Here is a 16621-nt window from a genome sequence, read left to right on the forward strand (position 1 = left end):
GCTGGGTGTGGTGACGCAGTCTTGAGATCCTATCTCAAAGAAAGAAAACGGAAGGGAAAGGAAAGAGGAAAAGAAGGTACAGAAAATGGGGATAACCCTAGTAGTTCATGTCTACATCCTAGTACCATCTAGAGTGGTGCAGTGATCTTGAGTTTTGAGGTTAGCATTGGATACTGAACCAGTTTTTAATCTCAACAATACAGCAATATAAACAAAGAAACAAATAAGAAATATACAAGGTAGGCCACTCTATATTTATGCTGTCTAATGTGGCAGCCACCAGCCCTCAAAATGTGTCAACTATAAAGCTGGACATACTGTAAATATAAAGACTTGACATTAAAAAGGGTAGCTAAAACACTAAATTCTTGCATCCATTAATGTTAAAATTATCTTTTTAATATACTGAGTTAGGTCAAGCTTTCCCTCCAGTTTTGTTTTCCTCACCCCATATAAAGTTATAAAATTAATTCTCTTGTTTTACTATAATTACCGTGTAAAATTCTGGGTCACCAAATATTCTTTCAAACACTTCTTCTGCTTCCTTAAAGCTGCCCATTTCCATACACACAGCTACAGCCTTAAAGATGACATATACAAACTTTAGTTTGCTTTTAAAATATTCAACCATTACTTGACTAAGTGCATAAAGTTAAGTCTGAAAGACTTCATTTAAAACATTTGCATGCATTTTATTTGATAAAGATATAATTGTTTTTCAATGATGAAATAATTATGTCTTAAAAAGATGTAAAAATTTCTGTGCACATTTACAACATGTTCAGCATCCCAAAGCAGGCATTAATAAATTATAAGTCAGTTTATTATCTGGAAAGACTACTGATCCTGCTGTTCATCTCCATATGTCTCTAACTGTAGAGACAGGCCACACCTGCTCCATAGAACTGCTGTGAGGCTCATACAACGGTGACAGAAGAGAAGTACACTGAGCTGCTGCCACCTTCTCAACTGTCTGCAGTGAGGTAATCAAAGCCAGTGTTTCTTAGAGACCTAGAGATTATGAAATGTGAAAAAAAAATTGTACTAAGTTGAATTTTTACAAGAATCAAGTCATTTTTCTATCCAATATGCCTAATCTCCAGGTCCTAATTTCACTTGATAATCACCACATTGGGGAAAGTAGGAAATGATCTTCCCAAAGTACAGGCTAGAGCACAATCTTCTTCTCACTACTTTTTTCATTTCTTTCTTCAGAGTTTTGCTCTTTCTGTGCATAAATCTCTGTGTGTGTACCTGTGTGCAGCTGCCTGCAGAGACCAGAACAGGGAGCTGGGGTTCCAGGTGGTTGTGAACTCATACTGTGGGTGCTGGGAACTTTACTCAGGTCCTCTGAAAGAGCAGAAATGCTCTTAAGCACTAAGCCATCCCTACGACCCCTAAGTTGCTTCTTGTTAGGTATTTTGTCCCATCAATAAGAAAAGCAATTGACATAATATTCTAGCAAAGCAATAAGCACAAAACAATACTCATACCTGAATTTTAATTAAATTCTGTATTTCTTCATGAAGTTTGTCATGTTCTTTTTCAATTGAGTCCCAAATCATCAGGGCTGATTCCAAGGGTGTAATCCGCTCATCAACTTCAAACTGTGCATCTTTTAAGACAGAAAAGTAAGTAAGTTAACGGAAAGTTAAGTGGAAACTTAAAAAGTTCATTCTAGGGCTGAAGAGATGGCTCAGCGGTTAAGAGCACTGACTGTTCTTCCAGAGGTCCTGAGTTCAAATCCCAGCAACCACATGGTGGCTCACAACCACCTGTAATGAGATCTGATGCCCTCTTCTGGTGTGTCTGAGGACAGCTACAGTGTACCTATATACATAAAATAAATTAAAAAAAATCTTAAAAAAAAAAAGTTCATTATATTTCAATTTTATCTAGCATATACATTCCAGGCAGTTTTCAGATAGAACAGTTTAGGGAAATGAGCTTCCTAAGTTAATTTGTTAACTAAAATAGACAAAACCAAACCAAACCACTGCAATTAGAAAAGTCAGAAACGTCTTTTTCTTGAGACAGGGTTTCTCTTCATAACCCTGGCTGTCCTGGAACTCACTCTATATAGTCTATGCTGGGCTTAAATGCAGAGATTCACCTGCCTCAGCCCTCTGAGCACTGGCATTAGAGGTGTGAGCCACTACTGCCTGGCAAAACAACAAAAACAAAACAATTAAACAAAAGGAACCAAAAACATTTTATTTTTTTTTATGTATTTTTAATTAAAGGTCTTGCTGTGTACTCCTGGCTGGATTCAAGATCATTTTTTTTGTCTTGGCCTCCAGAGTACTGGAAACACAGGTATGTACCACCATGTTTAGCCATCATTTTAAGTATCCCTGTGGGAGCCGAATTGGATTTGGGCCTGGTTGCCTTATCACTGTTTGGCCTTAGTCTTAGATTGTAGGATCAAAAGCCTCTCCCTGTAATTTACCACACAAGAAGTTTGCATTCATGGAATGTTTTCAGCAGGAACAAGACCCTTCTGGGTCTCCAACAAGGTTTGACCCCTGCTGAGCCCTGCCCTTGCATGTGGAAGGCTTTTGTTCCCAACAGGCTGTCTTGCCAGGTACTTCTCACCTGAGTCAGAATTAGGCTGCCCTCCCAGGTTATTTCCCTAATTTATTCAGGCCACATAGCTGGCCTCCCAGGTTATTTCCCTAATTTATTCAGGCCACATAGTAGGTCCTTTGTTACCGAAGTCTCAGCCAGGGTTCCCCACTGTGCTTGGCAGATACCTGCTAAGTGGTGTTCTTTGGATATATAGTTTGGTCAATAAAGAAACCAGAGGCTCTCTTCCTCTTCTGGCTTGACACGAATAACCTGTGTATGTGTGTGTTTCTTTCATCCCAGAGGCTTTCGCGGTACCGTGTCGGTGCAGGCGCCAACATATCCCGAAGGCAAAAATACTCTTATTTGTTCACACAACTGTATTTTACATTTTGAGGCAGGAACTACTAACTACTTATATTCCTCTAAAGCTCTAGTTTCGGAGATGTTTTGGTTCATTTCAATGCAACTACAGAGTAAATAAATATATTCAGGAAAAATTTCAAGCTGGGTATAATTTCATATATTAAATAGCACATGTATATAGCTATTGCAAAATTTTATTTTCTGTTAGCCTCTTTGGGCATTTCCAAACTTTCAAATTAAAAAAAAATTACTCATTTATAATTTGAGCTGTGCTAAGTACGTACGCTATAAACACAAGGAGAAACCACCTACATGGAGACTCAAGTGTGAAATCCCAGCACTTCAGAGGCTGAGGTAGGAGCATTGCCAACGATTCAAGCCTAGCCTGGGTGAGACCTTGTCTCAAATAAACAAACAGAATAAACCAATTCCTGTCCATGCGGACCTGGACTATCCACACATGATGCAATGAGGACGGTGTGACCGGCCCTTCCCTAGGACTATGGTATTATGCCAGTCTTCTCTTTGTTTACTTTCCTTCAGCATTATCCAGAAAGACTCACAGATGGACGGCTACATAAACCTGGTAATGGTTTTGTTTAAGCCTTAGAATGTGGTCTAGGGATGCAGTTCAGAAGCAGAACACTTAAGTCTGCATACATGAAGCAAAGAGCTGTTAAGAAGGAAATAACAGAAAAGGATAGGGAGAAAATAACCAAGAAAACCACAGAGGATGGGAAGATAATGTGTGGGAAAGCGGAGGTGAAAGATAAGGCAGAGGTATACTGTTACAGTATCTTTATTAGCCAGACGTACATGCCATCTGAGGCTTACTGCTCTTACCCTTATTCTCACCCTTTCTAGTTCTTTCTGAACTCTTGGCTTGTTGAACTCAGCTGTTTTGGCTCAAACTCTCCAAGTGACTGGTTTCAGTCTGGCTTCTGACTGCATTTCTCTGCTTGGCCTCCTCCTAATTTTGGCAGTATGCTCTACTCTCTTGGTTCCTTCTCATTCTGACTTATTCACCTGTGTCTGGCTTGTTCTCTCTGCAGTGTCTCTGCAAAACTGCTTCTGTCCCTCTCTTTCTCTCTCCCCACTTCTCCTTCCCGTCTGTCCGTCCGTCCTTCCTTTCTTTCTTCCTTCCTTTCAAGTTGCCTCTCTTTCCTGTCAGTTCTTGTGAGACTTGGGCATATCCTATCTCTGAGTCATTCTGTCAAATCTTTCTCTGATTCATCCCTTTGTTTGCCCCCCTCTACCAATTAGACTTCACTTTCAAACATGGCTGCTTCCTCTACAAACTAACTCACTTTCATTGTTTGGGATTATAGGTATGTACAAAGAATGTGTCTGTACTCCAGCCAGATCATACTGTAATCCAGAGTGTCTTTCTATTCCAGCTGGATCAATCCCATAGACCTAAAAGGTCTTTGGGTGTGATCTCTTTGCCAGAGCAGTCATGTTGCTGAATTAAAATTCCTCTACAATTTACAAAAGAAATTCTTACTAATAAGTAAAAGTCATTATTTCTGTCATCCTTGCTCACTAAAGGAGTCCCAGAAACCTAGGAGAGGGCAGTTACAAGTGGGAGAGACAGATGCCAGGACCCCTTTTTTTTTTTTTAAAGATTCATTTATTCATTTATTATATATAAGTACACTGTAGCTGTCTTTAGATACACCAGAAGAGGTCATCAGATCCCATTACAGATGGTTGTGAGCCACCATGTGGTTGCTGGGAATTGAACTCAGGACCTCTGGAAGAGCAGTCCTCTTAACCGCTGAGCCATCTCTCCAGCCCTTTTTTTTTTTTTTTTTGGTTCTTTTTTTTCGGAGCTGGGGACCGAACCCGAACCGAGGGCCTTGCGCTTCCTAGGCAAGCGCTCTACCACTGAGCTAAATCCCCAACCACCAGGACCCTTAAAAATCACTTCCTGATTGTCTCAAAGAAAAGTTCACCTTAGCAGATGGCATGAGCCTGTACACAAAGATCCTAATAACTCCACCATGAAACATTTAGATTTGATAAATACTTTTAGTGAAATAGCAGGATAAAAAAAAATCAAAGTGCAAAATTTAGTAACTTTTCCTTATTATCAGTAATAAGTTTGTTGAGAAAGACACAAGGAACAAAACTCTTGTTCACAATAAAAGTAGCTAGGAATAAACCTAACTTAGAGGATAAATGATCTATAAAATAAAATATTTAGGATACTGAAGAGGTTGAAGACATTAAAAGATGAAAAGACCTCCTATACTTATGGATTGACAGAATGCTGTAAAAATGGCTATTCTTATGAAAGTGATCTACAGATTTGATGCAATCTATCAAAATCCCATTTACATTTTTCATAAAATTGGGGGGGAATCCCTATAATTTATGTGGAACAGCAAAAGCAACAGTAAGCAGAAGGAGTGATATGGTAAAGATCACATAAATACCTTCCCTTAAACTAGGAAAACAGGTGGAAAATGTAAAAAGAATCACATTGTATAGGACAAGGAGCAGACACAGAGCAACGACAGTGAGGCAAAACAACATTTTGAAAAGGGCCTCCTTGGAGGTGAGCTGCTAATTTGTTCCTGGTTTCTTTCCTGGCCTTATTTTGGATGATGTCTCAAGATCTGGTAGGGCAGGCAAAAGCGGGCAGTATTTTACAGGGGAAGGAAAAATAAGAAAAGCTTCTGATTGTTTCCTTGTCATTAGGTCAGTGGAGTGGAAACTAAACAAACTGAAAACACATGACTCACCTTTCCTTACCAGGGCATCAGCTAAGTTCTGTAGGAGGCCTGAAAGTTCCTAGCCTCAGATCTTATGAAATTAAGAGCCAGGCATAGTGGCACACACCTCCAAGTCCCTGCGCTCAGGATCTGTGACAGAAGAACTACGAGATCCTGGGCAGCCTGGGGCACATAAGTCAGTCTTTTAAGATGAGAGATCTGCTATACTCGTTTTCCCCTGAGGTGCTGCTGTGTTGTGTAGCTCTGTGGGGCTAAAGACTGAAGCCAGTGTGCACCCACTGGTTACTCATGAGCACTCAATAGTCAAAACGCGACGAATCCAAACAGACGTGCTTTACGCATAAGATACTACATAGATACTACATCGTAAACGTACTACAAATATAGGATAGCTCAGCTTTTTGTATATTACTTGGCGTATTTTAAAAATATTAGATTACTGAGTTAATAAACAAGATATCATTAAAATTAATATTTCCTTTTAGTTGTCTTAATTTAACAACTAAAACATTGTAAATTTCAAACACAGACCACATTGCTAGTGGGAAGTACTCCTACAGAGCAATCACAGAAAGATTATATGGGGCTATAGCTGGGTGAATGCACATTCCCCAGGCAAGTCAAAGGCTCAAGACACATAACACTATAAAGCAAGCAAGCAAACAAGCAAGGACGTCAAAAACCCCTAAACCACTATCTCTTTCAAGTCAACTAGGATAAAACATTGATTCTTACTAGCTGATCCTAGTGATTTTTCTAAGATAAATATTTAAAACAGAATTTTAGTACATTTAAAGATTAAGCCATGAGATCAGGATATATATATGTGGCTCAGTGGTATAGTATGTGTCTAATTCACACAAGACTTGGGTTTCAATCCTTGTAGCTATGCAAATGAACAAACAAATCACCCATAGGGTTACTCAAAATCTGTTTTTAATCCCTTGGTTTGAAGGGAAGATTTCCTGGAAAGAAACTAAGATTTAAGGAGTAACTATGTATGCAAAGCATTGCTAGCAGTTAGAATATTCTGATTTACAAAACCACACAGCTAACTATAACACTGTAAGGTAGGGCCTTCAATTTTCCAGTTGTGTACACATCGGCCTGTTATCTTTCTCAGCCACAGGCCCTAACCTACATAGTCCTCTCTTCTGCATCTACTCCAGCCTTGTTGTGTACTAGTTTTTCACCAGTTCCAACATTCTATCCTAGAGGGAGGTGTATAAAGACTTGGGAGATAAACAACGCAGAAGGCTCAAGCTCTCCATGAAGCTCCCAGCTCCAGTGCTGCTGAGTTGCCTGCTGTCCATGCTGCTGTGAGCTCTGCCTGTACTGTGCAGCTGCCTTGGGGTTGCCCACAGCCCTGTCAACAGCCGCAGTAAGCCAGTTGGCTCGCTACGGCAGAGCTTGGTGGCAGTGTTCCTTTGGTTGGTCATGGGTTCCATAGTGTGGGGGAGACTGTTAATCTCTCCAGGAATAATGCCAGACAAGCTCCTAACTTCAGTCTCCAAATAAAGCAGGCTGCATGGCCTGGCTATAGTTTACTATGGGACTTAATATTCTGGGAGTTTAAATAATACATTTTTATAAGTAAGCAGTTTCATGTCAATACTGCTCACCAACAAGTATTGTTGGGAAAGTACCTTGTAAATTATAAAAACCAATGGAATTATTTTTACAAAACGTCCATTAGATGACCAGGTTGTAAATGAGTCATGATTGGTAAAATGAACAAAGTCGCTCATTACAACCTAAGATGAACCGTGGAAATGAGGGACACAGATTACAGCTACAAACCATAGTTTTTGCTTAAGAACCAGCATCAAGTTTAAATAGCGGCCAGTAAACAGTGTGTACATGATAGCTGTGATCACTAAAGAACGTGAGAAAACTTCGACTGAAATTCTATAAACGTAGTCCTCGCACTGCCACATCTCAACCATGTGGGAGCTAACCTCAGAGCGAGGCAGAATGACTCTACTGTTTAAAGATGCACTTTAAAACATAAGCTGAAGCAGGCTAAAGGTTGAGAGTCACTGCTCTAGAAAGATAAAATTATATTTGCTTGTTTTAGGTATGCTTATGTGTATGACAGATGCAGGTAGGCAAACTTCCTCTCTCAACCTCCAAATCAGAAAAATATGATTATCAGTTTTCCATGTGCTATACTTAGAAATAAGTTAAAAGACTTCTAAATATAAAATAAAAATGTATACTTACCAAGAGACTTTCCTGCTGCAACTCTTGTCAAAAACTGACATATATATACAGTTTTCAACTGGTAAGCTGTAAGACTGGGTAGTCCATGAATAATAGCTAAAAAGTTTTAAAAAAGAGTTTTATTAAAATATTATCACAAACTAGCACACCTACTATGTAGATACAGTGCAGTGTTAAATAATGGATTATAAACACTTGGTGGCGGCTGTTCTTGGTTCTCAACTTGGAATTGACATCTGGAATTAACTAAGACCTAAACATGGCTGGGCGCACCTGGGAGTTAGTTTTGCTTACCTGGATCATCTGAACTGGGAAGATCTGCCTCTACGTAGGAATCTGAAGTGGGAGACAAACTTCTAATCCAGATCTTTTGACTGGATTAGGATTAGGGAAGACTCATCTCCTACCTGGGCCACGCCTTCCTTCACAAGCTTACTCCTACTCTCCATAACAAATCCATTCCTTCACTGACAGTGGAATCTACTTTGGGATTCTGGTATACACTGAAGACATCAAGCATCATTGATAGAACATTATTGAATTCTTATAAAGTTGTTACTCTAGAGAACCCTAATAAAATACACAACAAAAACTGATCATAAACTTAGAACTGTGGATTCTAGTCAATTTAAAAAAAAAAAATCAGGAACAAAAGTTTTGTAACATTACTGCTCTTACAAAATGTAACTCAAATGTGCAACGGATAGTCAAAATTGTTCTTACAAGTAGTACCAAGATTCACATCAGAATTTAAAAAAATGTATCAAACCACTACTTTGAAATATATACCATGACATTCTTTTTTTAGGAAATACTATTTTAGGAAATTGTCAAGGTTTCCATTGAACTTGCTCAATTCATAATCAAAACATTTATCTCTTCAATATCTGAACAAACACAAAGACGCACTTGGCAGTGAATATGTACACTGGTAAGCCAACCATATTCCTGGATCTCATCCACACACAGGCCAGAGGACAAACTTGAGTCTCATTTTTCAGGCACTGTCAAACTTTGTTTTTCAAACTTTTTAATCATTCAAACAAAAGATTGATATACTTTTATGAATATGGATATGGTGCCTGCTGAGGCCAAAAGAGAATATTAGATCCCTGCAACTGGAGTTTAAGACCTTGCCATGTGAGTGCTAAGAATCAAGCCCGGGTTCTCTGGAAGACCAGTTAGCGCTCTTAACTTCTGAGCCATCATCTCTCCTGCATCCCGTCCTCCTCAGTCAGGCCTTTGCTTTCGGGATTCCATTGGCCCACAGCTTGTCAAATTAGGTTAGGCCAGGGGTCAGCAAACCCAATCCACCTGTCTTCCCAGTACTGTGGGTATGCGTGTCTTCAGCTTTTTGTATAGCTTCTGGGGACCAAATGCGGGTTCCCTAGCTGGCAAGATAAGCATTTGACAAGCTGTGCTACCTCCCTTGGCACCCGCATCCCGCTCCTTCTTCAAGTCTTCTATATTCATCTGCTAGTTTGGATCTAGGAGGCGTTAGCCCCTGGGCTGGCTGCTTTTTTTTATTTTTATTTTTTAAACATTTTAACCCATCTTGACCTTCAGTGAAGCCCGCCGGGTCTCGTTTCCGTGTGCGGTCGAGGGAAATGTTAGGAGTGGGGGCGGGAACGAGGACTCCCAGGAAACAGGAGGCGGCGGGCTTCGCGCGGCCTCTGCCAGTGATCCGGCCCGGGTACAAGAGAGAAAGCAGGTCCCGGCCCGCGACGCAGCCCTCGGCCCCGGCGGCCCTCACTCACCCTCGGCGCTGTCACGAGTCTGGCGAAAGTCCTCGCAGCGGCCGTCGCGAAAGGCTCGGCACAGAGACAGGCAGAGGAAGTCGAGCATCCAGCCCGCAGCCACGGCCTCCGCCTCGGCCACAAGCTCCGCGTTCTCCTCCTCTCTCGGGGGCCCCAGCTGCACCCGGCAGTCGAACAACTCTGCGTCGTCTCTCGCCGCCTCCTTCTCTGGAGAATCCGCGCTTGTCCCGCCCGCATTGCTCCGCGCGCCCGGAGCTGCTGAGGTGACAGTCCCCGCCATGTTAAACCGAAAGCGTGCGAAAGCGCGCGTTGTTCCTCAGCTGGCGCAGTTTGGCTCACGATGGGCGTGGAAGTCAGTCAATCGCAACGCTAGAATGGGCTGGTGGCTCGAGCTTGGCTTCCGATTGGCTGGGACCTGCTAAGTTCCCGGTCAGTCAGAGGGCGGGATTTTTGGATAGAGTAGCTTCTGGCTGGTAGGCTAGGATGTTTTAAAAATGCTATCGGCACTGGAAACAACCAGAGTAGTTAAAACAGAGAGGTTTTTGCCTGCAGATTTTGACTGCAAGGCACTGCACGTCTGTAATCCTAGCAGCACTCGGGAGGTGGAGACAGGAAGATTAGGAATTAGGGCCATCTTCAGCTACAAAGTGAGCCCCAATTTGAGCAACATCTGCAGCAGCCGCAGCCGCAGCCGCAACAACCACAGCCGCTGCAGCAGCAACAACAACAACAAAGGAAATTAAAACTTGTCACTATAAACATTTGTATTTAACCCTGTTACAGTGTAATCACACTGAGTGTCTTATTGAATTCAATTAAGTGAATGACCTTAGTTATTATCATTATTAGTTCATGCAGTGTGCGGTGATTATACCTAATGGTGGGTGTTGCAGTCAATATTATATGGGGTTCTACCTCACCTTTGATCATTTAGTTCTCAAGTAAAAGACACAAAACCATTCTATCTATAATTTTAAGCACTAGAGCTGCTCAGATATCAATTCTCTATGTGATTTTGTCTAATTCCCAGTCAATAACTCCACATCCTGCCTGGGCTGTTCCTACTTCATCTGTCTGGCCCTCGTGTCCATGCACTCACGATCCCTTTACTGCATAGCAACTTCTTCCTTCTTTCCCTCCTCTCCCCATGGTCTCTCTAGAGACCTCAAGCCCAAGACCACCTCTCTTCTTCCCAGTTACAGATCCTCATGTAGACCAACTTTTGCTGTGTAAACCTTGTGTGCTGGTCTGTTTATGCTTGGCCCAGGGAGTGGCACTATTAGGACCTACGGCCTTGTTAGAGTAGCTGTGGCCTTGTTGGAGGAAGTGTTATCCCTATGGGGGTAGGCAATGAGACCCTCCTCCTAACCACGTGGGAGCCAGTATTCTAGTGGCCTTCAGATGGACATGTAGAACTCTTACTAACCTCTGCACCATTCCTGTCTGGGCTGCCATGCTCTCACCATGATGATACTGGACTGAACCTCTGAACCTGTAAGCCAGCCCCAATTAAATGTTGTCCTTATAAGAGTGGCCTTGGTCATGGTGTCTGTTCACAGCAGTAAAACCCTGACTAAGACTCCTTGTCCCTCATCCCTAATTGGTTAATAAAGGTGTGTATAGCCTGTATAGTCCAGGAGTGGAGTTGCCTGGCCTTCTGGCTATTCCTCACATGGTTCAAGACAGCATCTTTATGTGTGTCACTTGCTCTGACTTGATGGTTCTTCAATTGTAGATTTCTACCCAAACTTATTTTATTCAGATGGCATCTTCACTCAGAGATGCTTCCCTTGAATACTCCATTTTGAACCCATCTGAATTAGTTATACTGTATTTATCACTAAGGGACAACATAGATGTGTTTATTTAGGTACTGGGATCAAGACTGACAGTATTAATATTTTCTTAGTTTCTTTGCCAGTCTTTCATTAAGAAGCAAAATTCATGAAAAAAAAGGCACACTATGCATGCACAATGGCAATTTTTGGTTGTCGACTTGACCACATCTGGAGGATACACTTGTTAGAGACTTCTGCTTAAATTGAAGTAGGTAGATCCATTTTTAATCTAGATCTTTAAGGTTGGAATATACAAGCCTTCATTCCTGATCTTGATGGGGGAAGACACACCTTAATCTGGGCCACACATCGTGTTGGACTTCATGGAAGAAGGAAGGAAGCCTTACCCTCTGCCTGCCTGCCCCCACTTGGCTAGCAAGTCCATTCTTTCATTAGAGCCTACTGCAAGGTTCCAGAGCTGAAGGCCAACTGGCACACTATGGGACTGAGCAGCTACCGGATTCCTCAACGTTCCATCACAGCTGCCCACTGTTGGAATAGTTGGACTGTAAATCATTCTAATAAATCCTATACGTATAATCCCATACATAATCTATAAATTCTGTTACTCTAGAGAACCCTCCCTAATATAGCATGTCTTGTTTGTACTGTGTCCTTAATGCCTAGAAAAGTAAGAGTCTCATGGTACACATTCAATAAATATTGAATACATGTGTTACATTTGCTATAGGTTTGTTTCTATAGTTTCAAGGTTAAAAACTGATACTCAAAAGAATAGAAAATAGCTGGTCATGGTGGTACACACCTTTCATTCCTGCACTCGGGAGGCAAAGGCAGGTGGATCTCTATGAGTTTGAGGCCAGTCTGGTCTACGAAGAGAATTCCAGGTCAGTCAGAGCTATACAGAGAAACCCTGTTTTGAAAAACAAACAAACAGAATGGAAACATGTCTTGTTTTGAGGAAAGAAGATCAGTGTGACCTGATAATGATCATTCATTCATTATGTAGATCAGCATTTCCTCAGACTTGTATCGGCTGTCACTGCTCTAGAGGTAGTGGGACCTGGGAGAATCGCCTGATAAATGAGGCAGACCAAATTCTCATGCAACAGCAAACTTTATTCAGAGCATCAGACAATTCATACTCTGAGAGTTAAGAATCATACGAGTAAGTGTGCAATCACAAGGACAAGCTGCATGTGGTAAACCATAGAGGCATATAAACAAATAACAACAGCCTGCTGTGAGGAATAATCAAACATAAATTCATCCTGCTACACCTAGGACACAAAACACATTGAAGACCAATTTCATGTTTTTGAAGAAATTTAAGTCTTTTTTTTTTTTCCTGTAGAGTCAATTTTAATGGAAAAGATACATCTCAGTAAAATTTTTAATGTGTCATTTAGAAAACATTGAAATAATTTAAAATAATCTTAAATCTTTTTTAGAAACATTGTAATACTGAAAATAACTCTAAATCAGTATTTTCTTTCCTGAAAGCTGACTGAATTCCCTATCAAGTAGACATGAAGAGCAATATTCAGTCTCAAGTGACCAACATTCCAGTTCTTGCTAACAGTTCTTGTCCTTCTTCTGGGGACATGTTCTGTATCTAGACCAACTATAAAATTTAATGGGAAAAACAAAACAAAATACAACAGAAACTTTAGAGAAGACTCATTATTTTAAATTTCCTGGATTCATTTAAAAAGTTTTAAAACATTGTAGTAGTATTAGTCATTTAACTCTTGACTCTTAATACTTCATACTTTAATCAGAATGTCTTATTTTCTACAAAATGCCATTTTTCGCATGTACTGCTAAATGCTTTGTTGGTGTCTCCTTCCCTGATTGATACTCTCTTTGAAGAAAGCTGTTTTTAAGGATTAAAAACATTTCACTTGAAACACTAACTTGTGACAGGCCACAGGCTAAGTCACCACTGTCAATATAGTCCTGTAGGGACTCAAACCGTCTTGTCTTCTCGCTCAGTGACTTACCCTCCAGTGATTAACTTCTGCCCTTCAGCATCACGGAAAGAAAAGAGGCTGGTAGTTTCTAACAGCACCGGACAGGGCTCCTTCAAGTCACTGTAGCCTCATCACTTCTGTGCAGAGCCCTGAGGGCAGCGCCCTGTCCAGTTTTACAGCTGTGCCTTAGCTGTGTAAGGACACTGCCCTGCCCATTGTAGGTAGCTATCTAGTTTTCCACTCCTCGCAAGCACACAGCACTCGGCGTTTCCCTTCACACTTTACAAATTGTGAACGTTAATTTTTTTTTTTTTTGTATTTTGTTTTTGTTTTTTGGTTTTTTTTTTTTTCCGGAGCTGAGGACCGAACCCAGGGCCTTGTGCTTGCTAGGCAAGCGCTCTACCACTGAGCTAAATCCCCAACCCCTAATCTTTTTAAACATTTATGCTTTCTTCTCCCTCTGGTGTCCCTTGTACAAGCTGTGGGTGACACCCATTGCACATCATAGCACATGCATACTTGGCCTTGGGAAACTTCACCCCAGTCTTCTAAGCTTCAACCTTCAACAGTCAGGAAAGTCAGCAGCTGGAATTCAAAGGAAAGTGTTGTACCCTCCTGGGTCCCCCGCAGTGTTTGACCCCCTAGTCAGACCCTTCTGGGTGTTTGACCCCTGCTGAGCCCGACTGATGCATGTGGAAGCCTTTTGTTTCTAACAAAGGAACGCCCCCGCCCTGTAGCCACACACCTGGGTGCACACTGGCGGTCCGTTAGTTCCTGTCTTTTGTTCTCAGTCTTTGTTCCTGGGACTTAGGCTGGTCTTTCTGGATTTCTCCCCAGTAAATTTGGGGCACATATTCGGTCTTTTGTTACTGAAGCCTTAAGCCGGGTTTTCTCACTGTGCTTCCTGAAATTTTCCACCCGGTCAACTTGAGGTATATATTTAATGAATAAAGCTACAGAATTGGCACTCTCTCTTAACACGAATGACCCGCTTATGTGTGTATTTTTTAATCCCTCCGGCTTACGCCCTGTTCTTGGTGCCGTGTTAGTGCGGGCATAGACAGGAAAGCAGTGACCATCACCAGAACCCCAAACTGGGTAACATCATCTTGTCAACACGGCTTAACATTAATATGGCTGCAACACAGGGCCGGTCCCTGCTTCCTTCATTAACCACGTGAGCTGATTACAGTTTTTTAAAGTCTAGACTAGTTTTTCATATGTTTTACACATTTTATTCTGACATGTTAAAAAAAAAAGGACGCAGACACATTTGCATTTATCAACGCCCTTTTCTTTAAGTATGGGTTCACGTCCATCCTCGAGGCCCTGCCTCCATATTGTCTGTTTGCTGGAAGAGCTTCTTCGGAGGCACTGTCCTCACCTGGCACTGTTGGCTGGGCTGACTCCCCAGTTAGCTGCATAATTTCTTCTAGGACATTTGTAACAGACACAACATATACAAGACGACTTCAGTTTGTTTATTTTCCTTGGCTGTTTCTTCTCTTTTATTAAATAAGTATGTTTCTGGGTTCTCATATTTTCTTTTTCTTTGAATATATTGCACAACATTTTATTACTAGAAAAGGCTTTATGTCTCAGGCAAAAAGTTTTTCTCCACCCATGAGGTGCTAATGTGTGTTACTCTCTAAAAGAGTTAGGTGGTTGTCTTTGTGGCCATCGGTGAAGGGGACAGAATGGAAGGGCTTGTAGGATTCAAGTCTGAAAGGACAGCAAATGATTTCCACTATGGATTTTCCAATCCCATCTTACATACCTGTTGTTGAAAAGATTCCTCCAATAATACCACAGAGTCTTACAAGAAACTGCCAGAGAGCATGTGTTCCTCAGGGACTGTCACCATGACAGGACTGAGATCGTATTTCATAAATATTCCAGAGATGCTGTGGCTGCCTGCAGCATGGTTGATGATGCCTCCCTTTCTGTCACAGAGAACTGGTGGGTATCTGCTGAAGTCTTGTATGTATGTAGCTTTGTTGGCACAACTGTAATGAAATATTGGAGCATCTGGTTGTGATCTACAGCGATCTTTTCAGTTCCTTCCAAAGGATTAATAATTCCTGGAATAAGTTCAACAAAAGACAAATGATCTCTTCTGTGAGAAAAGTTGTAAGAATCATGGTTGACAAGTGCTGCCAAATGTGCATGCCCTCGAGGATGTGGGGCTGCCTTGCCCACAGATACGTGAAAATCCCCTGCTACTTTATTGACATAAAGATGACCATGATTCTGCACCCATCTGGAGTCAGTGATCTTCCCTTGGTGGCAGTGCAGTTGATGAACTTTTAAATGCACATCTGAAGATCGCGTCTTGAAGGGAATGCTCTTCTTGCAGCCTACTCTGAATCTACTGCAGCACCCTCTGCCACTCTCTCTGCTGTGGTGAAAGGTCAAACAGTGCTGGTTCATAAGCCAGACCATCTGCAGAAGCAACCATGGTCTCTGCTAAACCCAGTACATCTGCTCCAACGTAGAGAAACTGTTCCCCCACTGGCTGATGTCTCCACATAGCTGTTAGGAACCTTAGGAAAGGCATCTAACTCTTTCACCAAACTTAAGGTTTTTCTCTGATTTAGTTGCCTCATCTTCAGAAAACCTTCCTTTTCCTTTATATAGTCATGCCAGTGGTACAGTTCCAGCCAACCACCATGTTTCACAGAAGCCTGGGTTGCCCAAGCCCAGTGCACACAAAGATCGAAATTTGTCTTTAGACTCTTCTTCCTCCTCTCCCTCCTCCTCCTCTTCCCCCTCTTCCTCTTCCTCTCCCTCCTCCTCCTATTATGTATTATTATTGTTTTTGTTGTTGATGTAGTTTTCGCAAGCACTCATAATCCTTCTTACACGACTCCATTCTTGGACTGTGTTCTAACATCTGAGTATTTTTTTAATACGATATCCAGGATGGTTTAGATTAGGTAAATCCAATTGTCATCTGATGCATGCACAGTCTATAAGCAAGCAAATTATAAACATAATGAGTATTAAATCTATGAAAGCATTGTTTGCAATACCCTGCCACCTAGAACAGTGATCCAAACTATTGCCATTGGTTTCATTAATATATTGATCAGAAAAATGAGGGAATAGCTTGAAATTAGACCCATATGATTAAATTCAGGTATCTGGTAGAATGTAGGCCCATATTTGTCTTTAATAGCAATATAAATGTTATGATGTGT

The 16621-nt window shown here is 41.4% G+C and overlaps 1 protein-coding gene and 1 pseudogene across 2 annotated transcripts in view; both read right to left on the reverse strand.

The window, feature by feature from the left end:
- The window catches only part of Terf1 (telomeric repeat binding factor 1), a 29270-nt gene extending 19281 nt beyond the window's left edge, over positions 1-9989 (reverse strand). The window contains exons 1-4 of one of the 2 annotated variants that reach the window (NM_001012464.1): positions 9650-9929; positions 7893-7988; positions 1494-1615; positions 494-580 (exon numbers count right to left, since the gene is read on the reverse strand). In NM_001012464.1, coding sequence (NP_001012482.1) covers positions 494-580; positions 1494-1615; positions 7893-7988; positions 9650-9929 — 585 coding nt within the window. Of the gene's footprint in view, positions 1-493; positions 581-1493; positions 1616-7892; positions 7989-9649 lie in introns of both variants that reach the window. The other variant, XM_006237729.5, reaches the window with a different exon arrangement.
- A 4933-nt stretch (positions 9990-14922) lies between these two features.
- On the reverse strand, positions 14923-16027 carry Ergic2-ps2 (ERGIC and golgi 2, pseudogene 2; annotated as a pseudogene).
- Positions 16028-16621: the final 594 nt, after the last annotated feature.

This window comes from Rattus norvegicus, chromosome 5 (genome assembly GCF_036323735.1).
Source record: "Rattus norvegicus strain BN/NHsdMcwi chromosome 5, GRCr8, whole genome shotgun sequence".
Lineage (NCBI taxonomy): Eukaryota > Metazoa > Chordata > Mammalia > Rodentia > Muridae > Rattus > Rattus norvegicus.